The sequence below is a fragment of the Cryptomeria japonica genome, chromosome 7, assembly GCF_030272615.1.
Source record: "Cryptomeria japonica chromosome 7, Sugi_1.0, whole genome shotgun sequence".
In the NCBI taxonomy this organism is placed as follows: Eukaryota; Viridiplantae; Streptophyta; class Pinopsida; order Cupressales; family Cupressaceae; genus Cryptomeria; species Cryptomeria japonica.
The window spans coordinates 527,795,527-527,822,284 of NC_081411.1; the positions used below are offsets into that span (position 1 = coordinate 527,795,527).

The following is a 26,758-nucleotide window of genomic DNA, read 5'->3' on the forward strand; positions in this document are numbered from 1 at the left end:
ATTCTCATTATTGCCATTATCATCATTGTTGCCATCGTTCCCATGATCACCCTGATTCCCACTGTTAGTATTCATGGTTTCCATCATCAAGGTCATTAACTAAAACAATTGCTGCTGCCCTCTAGCTAGATCATTTAATATCTCGATTCTCCATAGTACTGGGGTTTTGTTGTTCATGTCTATCACCCATACTTCATCTTCGAAGCCTGAACCTCTTCTTCTCTTATTAGTGGTAAACTCTCTATCCTCAAGATTCACAAATTGTTTTCAGTCATTAAATTTCTCACATAACCCTCCAAGCTAGAAAAATCACTTTGCCTGATACAACTATAAAGACCCTTATCAATTTTTATTTTTTGCAATCTTCCCTCACTTCCATTGAACGGGTATTTTGTCAAACATTTTGCATGCATGTAAAATGAAATGTTTTCTGATTTTTCCAATTGCAATTTGGGTTGCAAAAATCTCATACAAAATTCACCACAATATATTGGCATTCATAGCAAATAACAAGGAGTTGCACTACTGGGAAACAGATGGTAAAAGCAGTATTTGTATTCAATAAATTGCAAATATATGGGCAGATTACAAACACGTACAAGTTCATATAAACTCTGACCTCAACACAACAAACTGTACCCTAGAGTGAACTGAAAACAATGATTGGTATCAACATTATGGCTCTTGAAATGTACAGCAACCTATGCCATGGCTGCCCCTGAAGCTTGAAGTCTAAAATTCGCATGCCAAGATCAAAATGACTAGCTGTACCTCCATGCCACCCTGTAATAGCCTCACACCTTCCTCATAATTCAATTGCCCAGCTGATAATGTAAGTTGACCAGCAAGTAACCTGCAGCACCTCCTTGAAACAGTTTGTATATTGATTAAACCCTTACCCAACATGTATTCATCGATGTCCAGCCTTCAGCTGAAGTCGACCAGCAAAATGTCATTCCCAACATCTTCAATTTGCACTCTTAATAGTAAATACTTACACCAGCCCAGGAAAGATACGGCGGCCAGAAGTACCTCACAAATCATCAACAATTAAGCAAGAAATCCACGCCTTACTTGGCAATGTCATCACCCAGCAACACACAGAAATATGGAGGCCAAAATAATGCATTCAATCACTCAACTTTACCAAAAATCTCTTATAAATTGTCTTGCTTGCAAGACTTCACAATTCATGACCCTTCAATCATTCTATCCATGCATGAAACCTAAGTAGTTCCACCTATAACCAGGTAGGGTAGATCTTTCACTACCAAAACCAATTTCTCTTAGGGTTTTCATCCTAGAGTTTTGCTCCACAAGAAGCTCCAAATCCACAATAGAGAAAAAAAAAACAAGCATGCCCAAATAAGCTCCCAAATCCACTTTTTATATTTTCCCTAAGAACTTTTCGAATTCCTGCTTAAAATATATCATTAATTAACACATTATAAAGTCACTTTTAATATCTCCCCTTCAAAATCACTTAAGTCAATTTATAAAATTAATTAAAGTCCTCCATAAAAGTTGTTTTATTGGACAACTTTATTTAATTAATTAAATTATTCCTTGACATTACCCGAAATTAGCCTGCAAGAAATAAATAGGCTAAATGGATCATTCCCACCACTCTGCGCAAGGGGAAATAACATCATATGGCTGTAAACTAAAAGCTAATTCAATGGCATCCACATATAGGCAACATATGATGCAGGAGCATCACCGATTTACAGCAATCTTGCATCAACCAAAAACATTTTCCTTTCTGTTTTGCTTTTTGTTTACAGTTTCAATTTTCCTTTCTATGTGTCCCGGTTTTGGCTCACCAGATCCTGTGGAGTTGGACTCTACTTGAAGACTTGATCATCTTTCTTGCTTCCAAACCGCATTGCATTTGGATCATTTTCCGGCAAGATATCGCTACCAGTTTCCTTGACAGTTTCTTGTTACTGGTTGTTCCTTTGTTACCGGTTGCCTGAGACCTATTCTGGTGATCTACTAGAACCTATTCCGAAGCTTGCGGAGCCTTGGGCGTTGATTCCGATGTTCCTTGGTGTGTGGCCGACCTTTTCCCACAATCTACGTTTCATCCTTTGGATTTTCCAGAGGAATCTCTTGGCGGAGCCGACCTTGTTTCTTTTGCACGTTAGGTCTTGTTCTTCGGGTTTTGATCCCTTTTTGGGCTGACTAGATCCTTTGGATCGATATATATTTGTAATTACGCATTAGAATGTAATCAATGACAATCAATCAGAGAATCAAGTAGCTAGACTGTGCGTAGAAGATAGATCATAAGGTTCAAGGTCCCGATTGTGACCTATTCTACCAGGCCTATGAGTCGGTATGTTGTAACGGTTGTTACCGATTGGATGTAATCAAATTTCATGCAATAAATCAATTTGTTCTACATTGCCTCCATCATATATTTGTGTTTATGTTGTGTTTACTCTTGCTGACCGGTCCGGATTGATCACTTTGAGGTCCCTCCTCACCGGTGACTGCTTCAACATATCACCTTGTTGTCAAAAGGTATGATCCTACCAATTCTTGAGTTGTAATCGCAAGCACAAGCTATCACCAAGTCATGAGACTGAACAATAATAGGAAAAGAAGCTACCTAAATAAATCCACTTTCTACCAACTTGGCAGCTAGGTTGCTCCAGCGCTAATGTGTTCGTTCATCTTCAAATGTACAATGTTTACATGCCCAAATAAAGTATCCTAGACCTAAAATGAGCTTTTTATGTAATATTCCCCTTAATTTTTCCCAATTTTTTTCACAATTACATTCAACACAACACTTGTTATAGTTAGGAAATGAAAACCAAATGCTGCTGAAAGTAACCCTAACATCTTTCTGATCACCGACAGCCCAATCTGGGAGGGTGAGAGCATACAGTAAATAGGGGATCGTTAGATGCAAACTGAAAACTGCTTACAATATCTGGGCGGCAAGCCAACCCCTTCCACTTTTCAGCGGAATATAGAGAATATTAAGATCACTTGGCGGTAAACCGGCCAAGGATGATACAAGGAACTAAAGAACAATCACTCTACCGCTTATGCAGTGGGAGGACTAGAAATGAAAATTATTATCAACTCCACCGCTTATTCAGCGAGAGGACAGCAATACAATCGAATCAACCGCTTATTCGACGGGAGGACAGTTACAAACAAAATTACAATCACTGAAGGCGGCTAGGCCAGCTTCTTCCACTTGTGCAGTGAGAATTACATAGAGGAAAGCAAACAGAAACAGCTAATGGTACTACCATTTAGCTTTACAATAAACAACACGAGATAGAAGAGAATAAGAAGATATGAGCAAATACAAATACTGAACTATGAGAGAAGTACAACACAAAATATAAGAAACCACTATACCAATCTGCTGTTACAGAAAACAGCCTGCTGCAACTTCACAACAGCCACCACGAACCACAGCAAACACACTGCAAAACTCTCCAACGAAGCTTCAGCAACACTGGAGACTTGCACAATGCCAAAGAAGCAAGCAAACACTGAACTCACACCACCAATCGCCCACACAAACACATTAAACATGCCCAGCAGCACACACTCCAAGGAAAACGTCTAGCAAAGAGGGTACAGCCAGCAAGAAGATTCGACCTCCTTGGAAAATCATACACCACACCAAAAAACTCGTCCTTCTGAGGTACAAATTGCCCCAAAATCAGCTTCCACACAAAACAATGCCCACAAAAATCGAACCAAGCACTCCAAGAATCCAACCATAGCTAGGAGTGATGTCTCACACTCGAAGTCTATCAAAAACCCTAGGAGGTATTCACCCTCGAAGATTGTCTGGAGTAAATCCGACAACATAACAGTGTAATATGTTCTGAGATACTAAATGAGAAGCCCAACACTCTCATTTATAGATTTTGAGGTCTCAGATTCAAATTCAAATGGCGCCAAATTCCCTTTATTTCACTTTCATTTCATTTCATGACACCCTCCCCCTTAAATCGAACTTTTGGAGATAATTTAAGGTGTATAAAATTATAATAATACATTTGAATTTTGACGCCCCGTCTCCATGTCTCCTAGTCGAACTTTTTGAAGATCACCAAGTTATAAAATAATAACATTATAAAACATAAAATACACTAGTCCTTGGCGCCACTTGACTTAGGAAATAATAATAAATAATACTTCTCCCTTCCTAAGTCGTCCAACCAAATATTAAAACCTCATGCTAAGGTATTAATATATTAAAAATACCTTCTCCTCAAATACTGATTATTGTCAAATTGAGTCGGGGACTGAAATGCTGGAAATCACCAAAACTGAACTGAGTTGGAGCTCTGAACTGAACTGCTAAAAATAGTCATCTGAGTGAACACAGGATCCTGCCTAAAATAATACTGCCAGAAATAGCCACTGAGTTGAGCTGCAGAACCCCTACCAAAAATAGTACTTACTATAAATAGCATACTGCTAAAAATAGTAAGTGTTTCCAAAGTGATTTTTACCACATTCTGAGCAGCTGCCAAACTTACTAAAAATACTAAGTCCCGAAAAGGTCCTCAGATTGGTTTGCATGTTATACCAACGCAGAGCTCTCAGAAAACCCAGAAAAACCTAGAGAACTCAACTGCTACTGCCTCCACTTACTAAAAATAGTAAGTCGGTCAAACTCCATAACTTGCTATGCATGTGCCCTCACTACGAAGCTTTCTGAAAACCCAAAAGGAATCCAGAACCCAAACTGACAAATTCCAACATGCAAGCCTTCGAAAATGCAGAAACGTCCTCCCAGAGGTAGGAAACCCTAATTTCTGCTTCCAACTAGCCCACGAGTCTTTGGAATAGGCTAACGGTCCCCAAAACAAACTAGAGTGAAAAAGGGGACATTACAATTTAGCAAAGAAGTCTTCAGTTCTATGATACCTTCATACAACCCCATAATAGCAAAATACCTTCGTTGCTCTCCAAACTCAGAAAGTTAATAATTTGCAGGTACACAGTCTACTGTGACAGCCAAAACAGCACTAGGAAATGAAGAGGAAGGCCTGTTGATTTGAAAATTCAACAAATGATCAGCTCCAAAAACTGTTATTCCTTTTTGTTTCACTTGGATGGCACCAAAAATCAATCTTCTACCTGCAAATAAACTTGAAAGAAGAGACTTTTTGTTGCACAGAGCAGAAAGCAGTTTCCATTGTGTGATTTTGCAATGGGTGTTGGCATACTTGTCAAAGATGTCAAATTGACCATACTGCTGATGTGTTTTGATACAGTACCTGTGGTTTCAGAATAATATTATAGTGTGAACAGCAGCACAAATATTCAATACACAACAAAATGATACTATCTTTACTCTCGATCTGAATATAGTTACCTGCAAAATGATTGTATCAACATTTGATTTAGATTGGTCTGATTCTTATCTTCACATCGTGCTACAGAATGTTTTGATCAGATACGTCTAAAGGAGAGTTGGTGTCAAATACAGATATGCATTGGTTACACAGTTGTAATTGTTTTTCCTTGACAGTTTTGTGTTTGCAAACTCCTTTACTATAATCGCATAAGCAATCAGATGTGAGGCTCGAACATGATATTATAAGGAAACAAACTTGTTAAAGTTATATAACCCATTGGCAGTTGCAATCATTTTGAGTTAGTTGGAACTTACCAACTGATGAGGAAATTAGTTAGTTCAAGAAGTTCTCCTATCGATGGGAAAGAGAACATTATATATATGGTGCTTAGATGTGATGAAGGGAATGTTGAGACGAGTCTTTGTGATCTCGATGTGTACATGTCTCTTTAAAAAAGTGCAGGAGTTTTTATGAAAAATAAAATAAGAGTTGGATGAAGAATATGTGTGATATGTAAGTTGCTGTCATAACAGGAAGATCTGTGAGTGCTGTTACTGAGTAGACACAGTCAATAACTTTTCTTGCAGTGGTGAAAATCAGCGTATTTTTAAGACTCATAGAAATGTTTCTATTCTAACATTATCACAGTTTCCAATCAGTTTCAGATCAGTTCAGTTTTGCAGGTTGGTGTTGTTGTGAAGGTGGACAGTGTTCTGAAGAAATTTCGCAGGTTTTTGGGTATAAAATGTGCAACATTACACAGTTCATTTGAAGGGTGCAGACAATCTGATTGTAAAAGTTTATTCATATGTTTCTGCCGTTGTAAATATGGTGATAACTGAAGTTGAAATCAGTAACATTTTGTTACATCCCTCGTTCCTGACTTTGGAATAATGCTTACTATGCTTTTGTGATTAGTTAATCAATGATGTTGCATTTGCTTTCACTGCGACTGAAGACTCTTAATGATTGGAAATTGAATGAGGAAATTATTTTGTTATTTATATTTCATGTATACAATTATTATGGTTAAGGTTTGACTAACTGGTTTACATGTAACCAAGTGGTTGCAGGAAACGCAACACCCTCACGAGGGAGGGAGAGTATCATCAAGGAGAGAATCGCAGACTGGGGAAAAGATCAATTCCCACCGAACCCTAAGCTAAGAGATAAGTTGTATCCTAGTTGGCCGCCACCTTGGTTTAGGATTGCTCATCTCATCCATGCCTGTCAGTTGTTGTCAGTTTACCTCGTGTCTAGGGTTTTGTCTGAGTGGGCTTTGCACCTTTGCCTTGTAATCATAATTTCTTCCATACATACATGCATTCATGCAATACATACATACATCCATACATACATACATACATACATATACACACAAATATAAATATATAAAATTATGATTACAAGGCAAAGGTGCAAAGCCCACTCAAACAAAACCCTAGACATGAGGTAAACTGACAACAACTAACAAGAATGGACAAGATGATCAATCCTAAACCAAGGTGGCGGCCAACTCGGACACAACTTATCTCTAGGCCAAGGTTCAATGGGAATCGATCTTTTCCCCAATCTGTGATCCTCATTCAATATAAATAACAAAATAATTTCCTCATTCAATTTCCAGTCATTAAGAGTTTTCATTCACAGTGAAAGCAAATGCAACATCATTGATTAACTCAAGGATGAAAAACTCTTAATTGGCAATAAATATTTTGGCCCAAAACTTTTAAAAAATCGAGACTCAGCGAAAAATGGGGAAAAAATCCGCAATAAATCGGCAAATTTATCAAACATTTGAAAATACATAATTTCTTAAAATAATCTTTAAAAAACACACATATACACTAAATTTATAGAATATAATAACATATTACTGGATTTCATCATATATAAATCACAGTTTGAGTCAAATACATATCATATACCAAAAAACAAGTGCAACTTCTAAATAAGTTTGAGTCAAATACATATCATCGAGTCTAGACCACTAAACAAATACAATCTCTGAAGTCTGAATACATATTAAGTTCAAGCTTTCGTAGCAATGAAAATTAGAAATCATAGATTTCATCTACAACTAAAGCTCAAAAAACTCTGTTGTCACTGAGTGGGTGCTGAAGTAGATGGTGCTGCTGCTGCAATATCCTAAACAAGTGAGGAAACTACCTCTGCTAGATCAGAAAACTCATCTCCTGCCTCCTCACATTTTGCCACTTTTGTTGCCCATTCAGCTGCCTCCCTCTCCACCTCAACTAAGTGATCGTCAGTGAAAAATGGTTCCACATCAACATCACCAGTAGCACCATCAAGTTCAGCAATCCAATCCGCTAAATATGGATCAATCTCATCTAGGTCAAGTGCATCATATGAATTGTGCCCTTGTACCCTCCTTTCATGCAATTGAAGGTTGTACCGCACATATACAAGGTCATTCAAGTGCTTTTGAGTCAACCTATTGCACTTTTTTGTGTGAATGGCCTCAAAGACACTCCAGTTGCGCTCACAACCAGAAGCACTACAAGACTAAGATAATATGCGGATTGCAAGCCTTTGAAGATTAGGCGTTGTAGCACCATAATCTTCCCACCACAGATTTGCAAGGATACAAATTGGCATTTATAACTTGGTAAAGATTTTTATAAACTTAAAGATTGAAATAAATGGTAAAATAATTTTAAGAACACATTTTTTTTTACTTGGCAGCAAGGTGTCTCTCTTACGAACACAAATAGGTGAAAAGAACAATGGCCCATCTTCCTTCTTATAACTTTGTAACTCATTACAAATGAGGTCTTGAATATTTTCATCAACAACTAACCTCTAAATACATGTGTTGCGGCCAATTTGAACCTCTGTATCTACTGTGAAAGTAGGGGAGAAAAAAAACTTGGGATTCAAATAGTAGACAGCAACATGAATATGTTGGTGGAGTTGTCGGTTCCACCTCCGATCAATTATGCGCCATATGGGTTCATATTTGGTCCTCTCTGACCCATACAAGTGTTGAATTGCCTCTTTGGCCTTATCCATGGCCTCATATAGATACTCTATGGGGTTTTTATCCCCATCCACCATCCATAGAACCCTCACCAACGGTTTTGACAGCTAGATATGAGAAATTTAACAAAAATCAATAAAGTGTAATATTAGAAAATTAAAAAATAAATCATCAATCGAAGTTTGAAAACTTACATTGATGATCTCCTCCATGACTTCGGCAAATCTATCATCAAAAATGGTCTTCACGACCTTCTCTGCTCTAGGCCTCCTAGAATAAGGACTCTCCAACCATCTTTCACTCACAAACATCCGCTTCAAGTTGGGGCAATGCACGTAATATAATCTGTAAGTTGAGGAAATTAGTGGCAAAACGTCCGATTCCTAAACGTACACGATCCTTACCATCAGTGTGTTGTCTCATAAGCTCCAGGACCCATGTGTAGTTGTAGATGTACTTCGTGATTTCCCTTCCATCTTCAACCACATTCTTCACCCAACTTAGTTTCCCTATGTCCTCAAGGAGCAAATCAAGACAATGAGCACCACAAGGGCTCCAAAATAATGTTGGATGCCTAGCCTATAGAAGTTTGTTAGCTGCCACATATGCAGCAGCATTATTGGTCACAATCTGAACAACATTTTGCACTCCCACTTCTATCACCACCTCATCCAACCTGTTGCACAAGGTTTCTCCATTTTTCACTTCGTTTGAGGCATCAACCGATTTTAAAAATACCACCTGTCCCCCTAAAGCAACTAGAAAGTTGATGAGTGTCCTATTCCTGCCATCCGTCCCATCAGATAAAATGGTGCAGCCAATCTTTTCCCAAATCCTCTTTTGTTGTTCCACTAGTTGTAATGTGCTTTGAACCTCATTCTGCAATAATGGCCCACTCAACTCATAACGACTTGGGGCCTTGAACCCCTTACCTGACACGGTTAGTGAAATGACCAATTGCTCCCAATATGGACTATCAGCAATACTAAATGGAAGACTGTTGTAATACTAATGCACTTCCTTATTCCATGAAGTACCTTGCAATCCAGGTTGCGCACCAAGAATGTTACAGGGAATGAAAAAACTAGACATATTGCTGCCCACCCCCATACTTCCTGATCCTGTAGAACTGGGATCTGTCATTGGGGTTGCCATTGCCTCTGCTGTCCTCTTTTTTTCTGCCTTCTTTTGCTCATATTCTAAAAGCCTTGCTTTTGCCTCCCTCTCAACCTCATCCAGACAATTGTCACGTATCGTAATATTTTGACCAATGATCCATGCAAGGTGATATTTAAGTCAATGTATGCCACCGGTCATAGTTTTCGTGCAATGGTTACAAATAACCTCTCCTGCCAATGCACCTGGTGTGCCATGTTTCCATAAAGGATCCCTCTTTCTACCACCACCTCTAGTTGCAGAAGCCATTGTCTTTTATAAATATTTGAAAGAAACCTAGCAAAAGAGACCAAACATGCATCAATAAATATAAATTGAAGTTGAACACAAACTAAAATTGGACAATACAAAATTTGAACACAAAATGGTCATAGAGTTGGACGTGGGAGAATATGGGCTCTTTGGAGATCAATTTTAAGGAAAAGAAAATATTTGGTTTATAGAGAGAAGATGATGAACATGACAAATCGAAATATAAGGCACAAACCAGAGTAAGCCTCCTAAATCGAAATATTGCACAGTCTATTTATATTACACAATCTATTTAAATATTGCACAGTCTATTTATAAAAGACATTTATTTATAAATATTGCACAGTCTATTTTATGTTACATTTATATTGCACAGTCTATTTTATGTTAATTTATATTGCACAGTATATTTATATTACACGTGCAATATAAATGTAATATAAAATAGACTGTGAAATATTTATAAATAAATGTCTTTTATGAGTAGACTAAATGTATTTATATTGCACTGTGTAATATTATGCCAAAAAACTTGTTAATGAGAATACTAACTGTTAATATTTAAAATAGACTATGGAAAATATTACACAATACAGAGTTTAAATTAAATATTACAGTCTTCCTAGAAAATACGAAAAAAATGAGCCAAAAAATAACCTAGAACAACTTATGAATGTCGTCGGCCGCCGAGGAAGCCGCAGTCGCACATTTTGTTAGACCCAAAAGATGAAGCCGAAATCACCTTTTTTTTTTGCATGCATAATAAAATACCTTTTTACTTTCTAGGGTTGTGACCTTTTTTTCATCGCTTTTTTAAAACGCATTTTTTTACATTTTAGTCACGATTTTATCGCGATTTTTTCCATCTGAAAATCACGATTTTTCACCAAAAATCGTCCGCAATTTTTACACCAATTAAATTGGCAGGACAAATAACTCCCGAGAAATAGTGATTTGGCCGAATTTTTGGCGATTTTTTCATCTATGGATTAACTAATCACAAAAGCATAGAAAGCATTATTCCAAAGTGAAAGATGCCAACTGAGAATCTGATCCAGTCTGAAGTTTTTTTGTTTGCTTTCAAATCTTTGACCAGCGAATTTTTTTATTAGTTTGATGTGAATTTTGATGTTTTTTAAGTTTTTGGGGTTTTGCTTTGCTTATGCCAATGAAAATTTGCCAAAAGAATGCAATACATAAAATAAACAATTGATTGAACTCAGATTTTATTGCAGCAAATTATGAATTCAAGAGAATGACTATTTAAGACAACTAGAGCCAAAACTGGCCTACCAAGTGTCCAACGCCCTGCCTGGATGAGCTTATTTTGATGCTGGAGGTGGTGCACAAAGCAATACAGGAGCCTCCAGGTGGTGCAAATTGTTCCAATATGTTTTATTCTCCTTATATATAATTATCAAAAACAATTTAAGGAAGAAATAGCAGATCACATGCTTATTCCAAATTCTTGCCAAGAGAAACCTCCACAATTGACTCTTTCTCCACTAAAATGCTGATCTAGCTCAAATGTGTCAAAATTTCCCTGAAAGAACCACTGATTTGTCTTTATTTGCTGCCAACAATGAATTTACACACAAATTTTTGAATCAAAACCCTCTAATTTATTTTATTGGCTTCACAAGAGAAGCAAAGAGGGTATGGCCAGCCTGGGAATGGTATGGCCACCATTAAAAGCACAATAACTGCTGGAATGTTCCCCAATCTGTTCCAACCTGCTCAAATGTGTTGTAGATGATTTATTCTTGCTGAAAGTATGAATTTTCCTCCGGATATTGGCCCCAAATGACCTGAAAGAGGATTCCTTCAATGCAAAGGTGAATGGGTTTTCATCCACACACTGAATAAGGGTGAGAGTTTTCGTTCTCAACCTGAAACTCCAATCAAGCTTATTGCTCCAGAGAAGAAATTGTCAAATATCCAATGAATAATGAATAAAATGCTACCCCCAATGTCTTTTAAACATTCCTCAAACCCTAATTCGAATTTGGGGTTAGGGTTGTACTTTTGGCATAAAAAAACATGTTAAAATGTTTCTTTTTATTAAAAAATAACTTCCCCTAAGTGGTTTGACCCATTGAGGGTCTAATTCCTCATTAAAAGTGGCCATATTATGAAGTTATAACTTCTAGGGAAATGTGCCAAGGGGCCATTTTATAATTCATTATTAACTTTTATTAATCTCCTTTTTAATAAAGTTACTTTATAATTTTTCTAATTATAGAAAAAGTAACTTTATAATGTTATTATAAAGTCTAAGTAACTTAAGCTCACCAAGGCCAAAAAGTGACTAAATATAGACTCCTCTTGGTAAAGCCAATCATCCCCTAGCCTCTGTAATTGCCTGCAGTGATGGCTAACAAGCAAAACTATGCAACTGAGTGATCACAGGAAAAATGGGGACATTACACAAAGTCAGGAAAGAGGGATGTAACACATTTTGTAATTGTTTTTCATAAAATTGATGCTCTAGGAGAATTGAGTTGGTGCTCAGATAGGTGAGTTGTGTTTCTGAAAAGTTGGTGCTTTGTTAAAGTGTTTGGTGATTCCTTGGGTTGGTGCCCTAAAAGTTCGTAAATTTTTTTAACTATGAGGCTAGATTAGGGTAGTAGATCCTAGCAGCGTTTCTCGCCGTGGTTTTCCCATCTTGGGTCTCCACATAAAATTTGTGCATTGTCTTCTCTGTGTGATTGCATTTCAATTTTTTGTTTCAGTTTCAATCTCTTTCAGTTTTCTAGATTGAAGTTTCACAAAGTTCTTTAAAAGTTAAAAGTGTTAAGAAAGAAAAAGATTATATCTTCTATTGATTCACCACCACCACCACCACCACCCCCCCCCCCCCTCTCAGTAGAGGAATTGTGTTCTACAATGGGAGTTTCATGTTTAAATAGGTACACATATGCTTTCATTTATTTCTTCTATCCTTAGGGTACTAAACATCCCTGGGTGCCACCTTTGCTTTATTTCACACTTGTTTTAGCAAGAAAATATTATTTTTATGTTTGGTGGGATTTTAGGAGATTAGCGCCAACTTGGAGGGACTTTCCCATGGCCATGCCACAGGAAAACCTCATTTTACTCTATGCTAGGCGCCCAACTTGGGTCATATACTATTTGATAAAGATTTGATGTTGGCATGCCAAGGGAAGATCTCTACTTAAGTGAAAATAAGGAAGTTTGGATGCCCAGCCATGTTTGGTGGGAATTGACATGGCAAACCAAGGGAAAATATCTACCACTTAGCCAATCCACCATACTTTATGCCTGTCGGACTTTCGACATTGCTGTGCCATCCTAAAACCTCCCCTGGTGGAGCTAATGGTGCAGCAAACCCCAATGAAAAGCCTATTACTTGTAAATAAAACAGTTTTTTATGCTTGGCAGAATTTTCCATGCTGAGCCCCCAACTTGATGGAACTTTTTTAATGGTTATGTCACAACAAAAGTCCACTTCACAAAATTTCAGCAATTTTCTTCAATTTCTTGCTCTTTGCAAAATCTGTTCCTAGAAAGCATTTTTGAACACTTTCACAAAATAATCTAACTTTGATGAATTTAATCTCTTTTCACTACCTCTTTACTTTTTCAGTTCCATTTTCTCGTGTTGTGGCCTGAACTTACCTTTGACCAACTTCTGACCTTGTCGTTCACTACTATTTCTTGAAAAAGTAATTTCCTAAAAAAAGCAAGCTTTCTAAAAGTAACAACATTCTTAAATTTCGAAAGTTGGATTTTTGAGCTCCTCCCACCATTCCATGAAAAGAAAAAAACTTGCTGAAATTTGCAGTTTCTAAAATTGAATTATTCCATAAACTAGATGAATTTTCTGTGATGCTAAAACTGTCTTGAAATTGGATTTTCTATAGTGACAAAATCATGTTGAATGACCCTTTTACTCTATGAACTGGAGGAAATTTGTCTAGTATCTATCACTCAAACTGTGCCTCATCTCTTCCCTCTACCCTTTTTCACCAATTTCAAATCCCATTCCCATCATCACTCTTTTGTATGAACTCTAAAGCTTTTGTCATTTTCTTCTATTCACTATGCTGGAGCTTCTACGATCGTCTTCCTGATTAGCAATATTTGCCTACAAGGGTCCTACAAACACTGTTAGTAAAGGACTAACCTAGAACAACCTGAAGCCCTAGACAAGAATGATAATCATGATTAGCAGTAAAAATATTGATTTGGGAAAAAAAAATTGTATGGGTAACAACGAATATTTAAGCCACCGTGATGTCCCCATCAACAACCTAGTCATAGTAACAATAAAATGATCAAGGGTGGCAGCCTTGATAATACTCTTTAATAGTTAGATATTAGCAAGAGATTAAGGAATATATAAGACAGTTTCCTAGAACATCAAGAAGATTAGGAATTGATAAATGAGCTATCCATCCAGGCATAAAGACTTGCAAGCATCCAAGGCATACACAGCTGACCTTTCATCAAAGACGTTTCCAAGAATATGCAATGATAAGATCCGAGTCAGATATTTATAAGGTGATCCAACAACATCATCAAGACCACATGGAGGAGAATCCGATAATTCATGAAGATGATCAGAACTAGACTATCCCTCGAAGGAAGACTGAGTGCCTTGTTCGGGCAAATCATCAACATCCGTTCAGAGTGCATATAGAAGAGATAGCTATGATCATTAGAATTGATGGTAATTAGATCAAATGAAAAATAAAAATGGCATTTCAATCAGAAAATCAAACCCATAAATATCAAGTGATCTCGACCACCAATATACAAGAAGATCAATCATCATTAAGGCAGAAGTTTAAATAATCAAAATGATTAGTCACAACCGTTACTAAGACAGCGACTTGAATAATTATGGGTAGCAGCTAATGCTAAAGCAGCGATCATGTTACCAGCAATTAAGACAGAAGATAAAATATGCAATTTAAGTAACTAATGACAGCGATTAGTTAAAGCATAACAAACAGTCATTAATCATGAAAGGTACGATTTGCTTATAAGGAGATGCGATCTAATTCGGAAGAGTCATATCTCTTGTCCCTCAAATGATACAACCCTTCCCTCTTGCAAGATACAAAAGGGAAATCAAACTCATTCTATCCATCATGGTGGATTTTTGTATTTTATCATTTATTTCCAGTTTTGGAAGAACTCGTGATGAGCAGGCTGAAGGCCCATTATAGTGTGCATGAGCCAGACATCGGAAACAGCACCAATCAGCATTGCAAGTTACCATAGCCAGATCTGAAACAGCAATCGAACCAATTGTGCAAGTTATTACCTTCACATCAGACACAGCACCTTCATATCTGTTGCAAGATTCTATCTCCATATTCGATATAGCAACCATATCATATATCAGATATTGCAAGAGTTCATAGAGCATATTAGATATAGCAATCCGATTACTAAAAACATAATCGTATTACCAGTCATTGTATGAATTAAAGACAAATTCAGGAAAAGCAATCCAATCAAGTTCGTAATAAATTATTGACATATCAGAAGGATTTATATAATCTTTATCATTTATTATTTAATCATTTCCAATTACATATGTTTATTGCAAAATCAGACATTGTAAATTAAGAAATATAAGTAATGGTCCTTTAAAATCTTAAGTTGTTCAATAAGGGACATTACAAGTGGTATCAGAGCATTACATACTGTGGTTATATTGCATTGTTCCTAAAACGAGACATTACAGCCATAGCCCACTCACCACTAAACAAAAGGAAGAAAAAACTTCTCAATAGTCCAAGACAACGAGATATGGAAACTTGCCCCTCTTTCATTAGCTCAATATATCAGAAGAATAAGCCAAAGGCTAAGAGATGTCTCATAATCAAAGCACCTGATATCCCAATAGGCACAATGTTAAAATTAAAACTAAAACTAAAACCCTATGACAGAAATAAGTGGCACAAAACTCCAACAATTCAACCATAGAAACACAAAGTTTGAAACCTAAGAATCACAAGAAACATTTGAGAGAATTGATTCATTATAGCACTATGGTGTACCACATAAAAAATAAAAGGGGAAGCTAAAAGACACTAAAAATTAACATGACCCCTATTTCTTAGAAACTAAGTGTGTTATAGTCACAACACTCTTAAAATTCCTAGCATATTTATGCAACCCCTACGATTCCAACTTTTGAAGTGAGCAATGCAACCTAAGGGGAAAAAAGGCCATAAGTTCGTCTTCAAACTTGGTTGTAGATTCCATTAGGAAAAATTCTTTTTTCACTACTAGTACTATATTTCATGTTGGTTGCTTCCTTTTTTCAAGGAAGCTATTGTGATGGTCCGCAAAGCAAGTCCATCTTATGAGCCCCCAAACAAGACCAAATTGAAAGTTTCTATCCTAGACAAAAAATTGTTCTAAGGTGAATTTGTTAATGGTCGATATACACCTAGGTGTAACAATTGTTTAGTATCATTATAGATGGGTGAACATATCTTAGACATCACCCACTCAATATGGTCACATGTAAGGAAGGCCAAAGGTAATTTTAATGGTCAAGAAAGCACTAGAATGTGAGCTTCAATTTCAGATCCTAAGAAATGCTATTGAAGAGCTTGGGCCTTCCAATATAGTGTAGGTGCTTAGTGATGCAACATTGTGTGCAGCACAATAGAGAAGTTAACTAAAGCTACCTATAGGCACATCTATTGGACACCATGTCGTGTGCATGCAAGGAACAATACACTCATAGACATTGAAAAACTTGAGTAGGTCAAAGAGATTGTGGAGGGGCACAAGTAGATGTTCATTTGCAACTACCACACCTTACTGCATCTATTTTGGTCCTTTTTGAAGAAGGAATTCTTTGAACCAATGGAACCCTAATTTGCATCCTACTTCATTTTATTGGAGAGAATATTTGAGTTGGAAGAGAACTTGCAACTAATGATCATGACTCAATAGCGGACTATGTGGGGAGGACTCTAATACAAATCAAGAGAAGAGAATAAAGGAAGTGATGATGTGCAACTCCTTATAGTAAGGCATGAGACTCATCCCCCAGTTCTCATAGTCATTAAATATAGGACTCTTAACAGTCCTAACCTTGAGAGATCTATACGTGCTTCGATATCATACTTGGTCAAATAAAAGTCATGATTTGTTAGGAAAACCTCACCTTATGGTTCTAACCTTAGCAATTTCCAACCATCATTCAATAGAGGTGCGTGAATCCTAATAAGGTTTGTGGAGAAACTTGGTAGAGTTGTTTCCATTGATAATGAGGACGTGGAAAAGGACATCATATAGACACTCAAAAAAGTATAGCACAAAGGTTGCTATACTAATCAAATTTTGATGGATCAAATTTGTTGAAGTCAATGGCTACAAGAGTTTGGCAAAGATAAATAGGCAAATTCTGGCACAAGACAAACGACTAGTGGCGTGTATATGCTCCCCCATCATTGCCACAAACACTTGCCTCCTCTAGCAAGCTTTTAGTTCCTATTTTTCTAATAGGAAATGGTCTACATAATAGATTTAATAGACAAATTTTGGCACAAGACAAACTAGTAAGCTAGTGGCATGTATATGCTCCCCCATCATTGCCACAAACACTTGCCATTTGCCTCCTTTGGCAAGCTTTTAGTTCCTATTTTTCTAATAGGAAGTGATCTACATAACAGATTTGATAGACAAATTCTGGCACAAGACAAACTAGTAAGCTAGTGGAATGTATATGCTCCCCCATCATTGCCACAAACACTTGCCATTTGCCTCCTTTGGCAAGCTTTTAGTTCCTATTTTTCTGATAGGAAATGGTCTACATTATAGATTTAATCACCATGTTAAGAGGAACAAACTTACCTGTAGGAAAGCAAAGATGCTTATTGTTGTACATAACGCTTTGTCTCTCATTGATGGCATGATGATCGAGTAAAAGTAGATTCCAGCAACATGGTGGGATGTTAAGTCTAAGAAGCAATACAAGTTAATGAGGACCAAGATGCGCAGACAAGATTGGTCGGAGTCTCAATTATCAACAGCTAGATGAATTTATTAATTCCAGTCTCAGTTACCGGTTCTTCCCTAAAATGCCCAGGTCCTGGTCCCAGTTCATGCCCGGTCCTGGTCCAGGCAGGACCCACAGGGAACCCAACCGCCTGGGCAAGACCCGGGTGGGACCCAAGTCGAACCAAGGAGGACCCAGGTGAACCCAAGCTCGTGGGTTCCCAAAAACGGGGCCCACGGGTTAGAAAACAAATAAAAACAATTAAAAATCAATTTTTTTAATCTTACTTTAACATCTAAACCTAATCAATTTCAGGCATCAAAACATGCAACTAAACTATCTCAAGTTACATTGTATGTTTCATATTTGTATGTTTGAACTGTGAACATATATAATTTTGATGTTTGAAATATGAACATATATATATATATGTATGTACGGACGAACCCGTACCTGTACCCAAGAAAAAAAAAAATTGCCGAATCCGCGAATCCGAACCCGAATCCGAACCTGAATCCGTACCGGAACCGGTAACTTAGATTCCAGTGATGAGAAACAGTTTGTAATAGCTCTTTCTGATGTTGACTCCTATTACTCAGCTTGCCCCTCGATGTAGCTAAGTAATTTTTATTTTGTTATTTAGTTTTGATTTTCAGTTTGTACTTTGTATCTTGTAGTTGATAATATGATCATTGTATCAGATCAATCATTGGATCAAGGGATTGTCAATGTATCATTTTAATTTCAGCACTTGTATTTGAAATTGTACTTATAGTTTACTTAATGATTATTCATGTGACATAATGTGACAAAGGACATTGTTATTCACTCTTTGATCATGGACTTGAATCAAGTTGTAGGAATTACTTATTAAGATAGTTTTCATCTTATTTTAGTTCAAATCTTAGTTTTTATATAATTATTTATAACTATCCCTCATAAGTCCCCAATAACTGGGAAAATTTTAGTCGTCCCTGGAACTCATGGAGACACTGCTTTAGATATGTTAAATAACATGAGTACACATGTCGAGTTGCAGCAATCCCTTTGTGAGTATTCTATTGTGGCATTTGTGCTTGTAGTGTCGTAAATTGTACACCCTTGCTAGGGTAGTACAATTTCACACTTAGTTTAGCACCCGCCTTAGTGTTTTTGCATCTTGCATTATAATTTCCCTGAGTTACCGGGTTCGGCCCCCTAGACCCCTGGTACTGGTCCGGTACGGTCCTGGTTCGGGGTTCGGGTCCGGTTCGCCTGTGGTTCGGGCAGGGTTCGTGGTTCACAGGCCTGGTTCGAACTAGGGCGAACCCTAGAGAACCCAGGGTCGAACCCAAGAGGACCCAAGTCGAACCTAGGGGTCTGACAGCCCAAAAATGGATTTTTTTTTTTGCAATTTTTTTTTTTTTAATTCCACCACATAAAAAATTAAAATGACCCTATGTCTCAAGCCACACACCTATGCATCGTACAACCAAGAGAGAAGCACAAGTCTGTACGAAAGAACAAGTCAAAAAACACAATTCCCGTACGGGAGAATGCACCTTGATCAGAATTTTGACTTCTTTGGCCTTTTTCCTGACGTCTTAAAAAAGCAGAAAATTGATGCACGCCATGGAGTTCTGTGTGGGTTTGAAGGTTGTAATTTGGTGTTGGCAGCGGGGGCGCTGCCCCTCGACCCCGCCCTGTACCGCAACAGGGAGCACGCCCTGGGTACTGCCCCGGGACCCTACAAGGGGCGCTGCCCCTCGACCCCGCAAGGGGCTCTGCCCCTTGACCCCGCTGGGGGCGCTGCCCCCAAACCCCCGCAAGGGGCGCTGCCCCTTGACCTCGTTGGGGGCGTTGCCCCAAACCCCCATTAGAGAATCCATTTGATGATCAAACTTTAAATTGTTGAAAGTTGAAACAATGATACTTGAATATTTTATCATTTTGATATTAAACTTGATGTATATGACGCTGTTATGGTATGATCATGATGCTATGATTACAACTTTATGTTGGTTTTGTTGTTTATATGATGCTATGTGACATGCTTAGCTTAATTCATGCTTATAGGTTGCATATATATATAATTTACATGTTTTTGTACTAACGAACCCAAACCCCTTTCCAAAATTTTGCCGTACCAGCGTACCGGGTTCTTCGAACCCGAACCGGTGCCTGAACCCGTACCGGTAACTTAGTAATTTCCCTTTAAGCATTTAACTAATTAATTTAATTAAATCTAAAGTCATATTTCATCACTCCCCACATCATAAAATTGGACCCTTTACCCAAGTGTGCCCCTTTTTATTTTATTCCTCCAATAAATCATTTAATCATAAACCCTAATTATGTCCTATTTCGACCTTTAAGGCCTGATTTCGCATATCAAAACACCTCGAAATCAGCTGTAACTTTGGGATTCGCTCTAATATCATCATATCTAACGGCCCAAAAAATTTGGTGAAAAGTTGGTTGGACCGTGGCGGGAATGCACATGGTCCTCGGCTTTTTTCCCGAAATTTCAAGAGCACAATTCTATGATATTATAATGCTTAACCCCAAAAGATTGGCGGGAAATTCAATTCCTAGGTCGGCCTAAAGGCGGAATTAAGTCGAAATTAAGATCTAGGGTTTCATACATAAGAGCTCTCTTTCTTCATTTGAAAAGAACTAAGATCTATCGAATCGAATCGAGGAAAAAGCTATTGGAGCAAGTATAAGGAGCCTTCTATGTAGTGAAAGAGAAGCCTATGTGGAGTCTTCAACAACATTCAACAACATTTCATCAAGCATTCATCATCAATTAGCAGCCTTGAAGACATTGAAGAGTAATAGGAGATCTAGTGGCAATATCTCTCCCTTGGGGATTGGTATGATTTCATGTTATTTTCATGTCTTTGTATGAGCTTCTTTACATCAATTTGCATATTTACATTCATGCTTTAGATCATTTAGCATATTTGGTTTGAAGCATTGTTATTTACATTCACAATTACATTTAGGGTTTACTCTCATGCGTAGGGTAGCTCTAGTTTCTTTCATTTTAGGATCTTGCATAAACACAAGGTTCTAGCACACATTTTCAGTACATTATCGGCTATTTGTGGAGGTGGAAGTCACCAACACAGGGGTTTGACTAAGGCAGAACCCTATATAGCCACCCAAACCTTCCCTTTTCAGTTGCAGGTACAGGTACAGGATCCGATCGTCCCTGTAATTTTCAGGTTCGGCAAAGCACACAGACACAGTCCCGAAGATCAAATTTGAGCAAAAATCACTGGGACGAGGGCGTGGCGCCCTGATCCTTGCCCAGAATGGGGGTGTGGTGCCCTGGTCCTCTCTGGGCGCCCTGGTCCTACACCCTGGTCCTCTCTGGGTGCCCTAGTCCTGCACCTTGGTCCTTTATGGGCACCCTGGTCCTCTCTGGGCGCCCTGGTCCTCTCTGGGCGCCTTGGTCCTTTCTTGGTGCCCTAGTCCTGTGCCCTGGTCCATCCAGTTTCAGGTGAAATTTGGCAAAGTGGAAGCTCGGAACATCAGAATTGCATCCTCCCAGTTGCAGCTTTTTGTCAAATCATCAGGGAGTGGCGTGGCACCCTGGTCCTAGTCAGTTTGGCTCAGTTTGCAGCATCAGGTACACATCCAAAATCCTCCCCCTTTCATGTTTTCAGTATCTCAATTTCAGATCTGCAAGTTTGTGCAATTCCGAGTTCATTTTTGCTTCATTCTTTATCTCCTAATCTAGTTAATCATTCAAACCTTACTTTTTCTCATCATTTGTAACAAGAGGAATAGAAACCCTAAGAGGTAATCCTTGGCTCTCTGTTTCTCACAAGAAGTAGCCAAAGTGATATATCTGCCTAGGCTCTTTCGTATTCCCAATGTGTTGGCAAAAGTGGGTTTAGGTCCTAGTCATCCGATCTCGCTTTTCCCGCCACCACAATGCTCATATCAAGAAATTAAGGAATCGGGAAATATAGATTATTTTTGAAGGAAGAGAAAGAGAGAGGAGTTGGCGGGGAAGGGTAAACTCGCTCGTCACTCAGACTTTGGCTTGCATAGGGATCATCCATGTGGTGTTGATAAAGGTAGATGGAAAATGATAATGCATCTCTGCCTGGAAATTTTTAAAAAGGAGCCGTTGAGCATATTGAGTATGATAAAGATGGTTGGCCCATTGAAGCTAAAAGGTAGGAAAAAAAAAAGGTTCCTTCTCGCCTGTTGCTCACGTTGGTTGAAAATATCTTTCAGATAATGCGAATGCAAATGCTACTTTTCAAGTTCAGAATGATACTTTGAATGAGAAAGTGTCGTTCTGGGTAACAGTGTGACCAGAAGAAGTATGCATGAGAATATTGGTGACACTCATTTGCAGTTTGAGCAGCACCCTACTACCGATAATGGAAATGAAATGGTGGATGCCAACAAGGTTTGAGACTAGACTCCTTCCAATGTTGTTGCTGGAAACTACATTGACAAAAGATTATATACAGGTAGTTCTTTCACAATTAGTCAGGAAACGGGTTGGCCCCATCACGAATATATCCATGCCTTCAATTTGAAACCTACAGCTATTGATTGAGCATCCTTTCAGTCGGAAGATGGAAAAATGTCGGAATTCTGGATTATAAAGACCAGACTAAAAATACTCTTGATTTTTGAGATGGCTTTTAGGCCAGATTTTCTGATAGGCCTAGTCCATGATGTTAGGTTGCTAGACTGATTTGCTGTTAAATTGATTGACCCTCCTATTTAAGTTGTCGAGTAGACTTATAACCCGCCTCTGGGTATTATGTTTTTCAATGTTTCCTTCCTCAATACTAAAAATATAATCATCAATATCAATGTTTTCAATGCTTAACAACAGAAAAGAAATTGTGGAAGCAGGAATGGAGGATGGTGAGTTGGTGACGCCTATGAATTGGGCAGTAGGTGATGTTAATATCACATTTGTTGGTGATAAACGTTCAAGTTATGAGAGGAACGGAGTTTCTGAATAAGAAGAACTGTTCAAGAGAACACACAAAACTCCATGGGAGCGATTTGGAGATGTGAGGCCTATGAAAGGAAAATATACTTGGAGTGGTAGAAAAATATCGGAAATGTTTTTATTCTTTGAAAGATTCAAGTCATTCCTCAGCGTAACATGTTTATAGATTAAAATCTGAACATTGGACCATCCTTTGCAAAAAGATAGTAGAGCACACGTCACCTTATGGTTCAACCCTCTATAGCTGAAACAAGAAGATTGCTCAAAAAAATCTAGAAATGATGCAATGAGGAACTTGGAGAGATTGTCAAATCGTTTATAAATTTAAATAAGAGTTAATGAGACCTGCAACGAAATAAAGTGGCGAGAAAATAAAATTCGGAAGAAAGCGAGCGGAAGTACTAAAAACCAAAGCAATTACGAACACATCAAATGTCATAAAATGCTTCCTAAAAACTATTAACCTCAGCACGCGGGGCCAGTAACAAAAAAGATACTATACTCCAGATCGGAAGCTCTTAAAACAGAATGGCTCACTCTCTCAATACTCTCCAATAAAACAAAGTGAGTGAAACGCTCTCGATCATGGAATATGATTCGAAATATTATACATATAATTAAATTCAGAAATATATCAATCTAATATTTAAAAATGTGAAAAAAAATATGTCTTTAGATAAAATAGTGACAGTAAAATAATAAACAAATATTAGAATAAAATTTTACTGCACTCCTAACTATATGATTCCTAACTATATAATGCAAAAATGAAACGAAAATGAAATTAAAAGAAAGTTTTTAATGATTCTCACAAGATGAGACCATCTATGGGACCAAAGAGTTGAACCACGGTGAAACCAACAAAAGTTTGAAACAAAAACAAATCACAGCACCTATTTCTGAATATCGTCTATTTTTTTTTTGTTGATCATGATTCATCTATTATGAATTTTGATCAATTAATCTACTGTTATAACTATTGGTTCTTCTTAAAACAAAGCCGTTGAAAAAATTCTCTTTAAAATATTAACATAATTGATTTATATGTCCTCTCATACTATATACACTACATAATATAATATCATTCTATTTCCACTGATTAAGATTAAACATGAAAATTTTGACTGACATTAGTAACTGGACTGGACAACATTTTTAAAGGTTTTTAAGCCTAATTCGTTTTTCTCGGCTTCAATAGGAGTTCAAACCCTCTTCAAAAAAATAAAACATTAAAAATATAAATATAGAAGCTTCCAACGAAGTAACATAGCAGTGAGGGATACTGAAATTTAGTGTTTGAAGAATTTATTTAAGAAACGAAGACGACAAAGGCAATTCCAACATGTAAGAGACAAAATATATGAGCTCAGCTATTTATTTAGACAAAATTGCAAATCCATACCGCTTTCCAAGGTGATAAATTAAGCCGAATGTAGACGAGGAAATTGGTGTGAAGTATTGGAAGACAATGAGAGAGAGTAATGAGACAATCTGCAGGTCCGAGAAACACAGAGAAAAGCAACTCCACATAGTGAGATATTGAGAACGAAAGCAGACAATTTATACGGACGACGACAGTGACCATAAAATTGAAGTTCCGCCCGTGAAATCCAGGGGCGCCAATGCCCTTCACTAGGCGGTTGGTGAGTGTAACTTGCCCGTCTCTTTGTTTGGAGGTACCTAAGTGTTTCTTTTCTTTAACCTAAAGACGAATATCCTCCTCCACTTCTCATTAACGCTCTCTAGACATGTTTCTTGATACCCAGTATCGTCTTACCGTCAACTTGACAATTTATGGAGAGGAGAAAAGTGTGTGTGAATTTATGGAGAGGAGAAAAGTGCACACACACACACTTTTCTCCCTTATTTTCTCTGAAAGAGACAATCATACGATTCATGTCCAAATAATAATGGGGAAATAAAAAAGATGTGTGAGGAAAATTCAAAGGAAGTATGTGAAAAGGGTTACTTGGGAGGAAAAACGAATATTAGGGGAAAACCATTAATAGATAATATAGTTTCAATAACCGTCATCTTATTGTCATGTTGACCATCCAATAGTCGATCATTTTTTGTTATTTTTTGTTCATAATTGGCCCATTTGTGCACCACTATTGGAAGATTTGTGCACAAGTACTAGCAATTTTGAGTTGATGGTTACTCGAGCATCTTTAGTTAGGTATCAAGCGACACTTTGAAATGTGTACTTTTTGACCTTTGTGTGCATAACTAATTCTACAGTGTGCATCGTTACTACCCAAAAGCAATATCAATAGTTATAAGCAGTTAAGTCGCATACGAAGACAACTAAAAAAAAAATCAAAATCGGATGTACCGTTTAGGATCTGTGGGTGCGTGAAGTTAGCTATGACAGCTATTGGTGCTCTTCCCCTATATCAAACATTTTAATCCTACATATGACTATACACAAAAGACCTTCATAGGAATGGAAATTAAATGGAAAGCAAAAATGTTAATCGCTAAGATAGGAACAAGTTCACACCAACTTATATGTGAGACTAGAAGATGAATGATACTTAAAGAGGAGTGGGCAGACAAAAGGTGTAAATATTGCACTCAAGAAGCAGTTGAGTTAGAATGGCATTACATCATGGAGTGTTCAGCTTACAAGGATATATGTATCAATTATATTAAGACATTAAAAGTAAACAACTTGGGTAATTTGTTCGAAGAAGAGAAGATAATAAGGGTTGCAGATTTTTTGGTCAAGGCACACAGTAAAGATCCAAGATGTAGAAAAAAAAGGAAATATAGGTGTCATGTTTTGGGTGTACAGGTTTTTCTTTGTTGGCTATATGTGGATCCCATAGACTGCTTGGTCTCGTGGACATGATTAAAAACATTCATTTATTCATTCATAAATGGTGTGCACTTAGTGGAGAAAAGTGCATATTTTTCTTTTTATTTTATTTTGGTATCTAGATAATTATAATTGAATGAATGAATGGCAAGAGGTCATGGACACCAATTTTAAAATAATGCAAAAAAAAAAAGTTTCTTAAAGAGGAAATCATTAAACTGCAAGCTAGTTTGAAAACAAGGCAACAAGAAATTATGGTTGTGAAGGAGGAATTAAAGAAGATTAAAATTGGAAAAAAAATTGCAGCAGCAAATGAAAGAGACACTCCACATCTACAAGAGCTCCAATCAGCAATCGCAAACATACAAATAAAAGAAGCTAAACTAAAGGAGCAACTAGAAGAGGCAAAATCTTGGGCACAAGTAACAAAGGGGTCAACAGTGAATCATAAGGAACTCATAGAGAAGCATATCAGAGTGCAAATAGGGCAATAAAGACAGTGAAAAGATAGGGCAACAAATATAATAATAAAATGTTTGAAGGATTACGGGGAAGGTGAGAATACTAATAGGTTAATAAAGACTTTCTAGCAAACAAGTTGGAGTGGATAACACATATTCATCAAGCTAGAAAAATTGGTAGAGTGTCACAAGATGCCAGAAATAGAAATGTAAGAGTAACATTGAAAAGTATAGATTACAAAAATAAAATTTTAAGGAACAAAAGGTTTTTCAAAGGTACATGATTCTTCATAGATGAAGATTTAACCCCTTTACAATTAGAAGAGAGAAGGAAAGAATGGGAAAAAGTCATAGCAGCAAGGAGTGCAGGTAATGAAGCTTGGATGTATAGAGGGAAAGCCCAATTCAGCAACAAAACAACACATAGTAAATAGGAAGGCAAGGCCTACAGGGCACACCTCTCAATGGTAAGCTAGAATTGTAGAGGTTACCCTTGTAGGAGAGGGCCTGGTTTAGGGCCTATAGCGTAGGGGATGGACGTAATTGTCCTCTTGGAAACACACGAGCATGAAGAATGTAAGGTTCCAAACTTTAAGGGATATATGAAGGTATCAATATGGAATGAGCTAATTGAAAGTGGAAAGGGACATGAAGGAGTAACAATCTTAGTAAGAGATTCTTGGGAATGAATTATACATGTAGAAAAGGAGGATCCGAATAAGCAATAAATATGGATA

At 37.4% G+C, this 26,758-nt stretch overlaps 1 protein-coding gene across 9 annotated transcripts in view; it reads right to left on the reverse strand.

Annotated features, from left to right (window-relative positions):
• The window catches only part of LOC131072399 (uncharacterized), a 177,989-nt gene extending 153,480 nt beyond the window's left edge, over window positions 1–24,509 (reverse strand). For 3 of the 9 annotated variants that reach the window (XM_058008524.2, XM_058008527.2, XM_058008523.2), the window contains exon 1: window positions 24,142–24,505. In XM_058008524.2, coding sequence (XP_057864507.1) covers window positions 24,142–24,324 — 183 coding nt within the window. In that variant the 5' untranslated portion in view covers window positions 24,325–24,505. Of the gene's footprint in view, window positions 1–24,141 lie in introns of all 9 variants that reach the window. The other 6 variants (XM_058008532.2, XM_058008529.2, XM_058008528.2 and 3 more) reach the window with 3 other exon arrangements.
• Window positions 24,510–26,758: the final 2,249 nt, after the last annotated feature.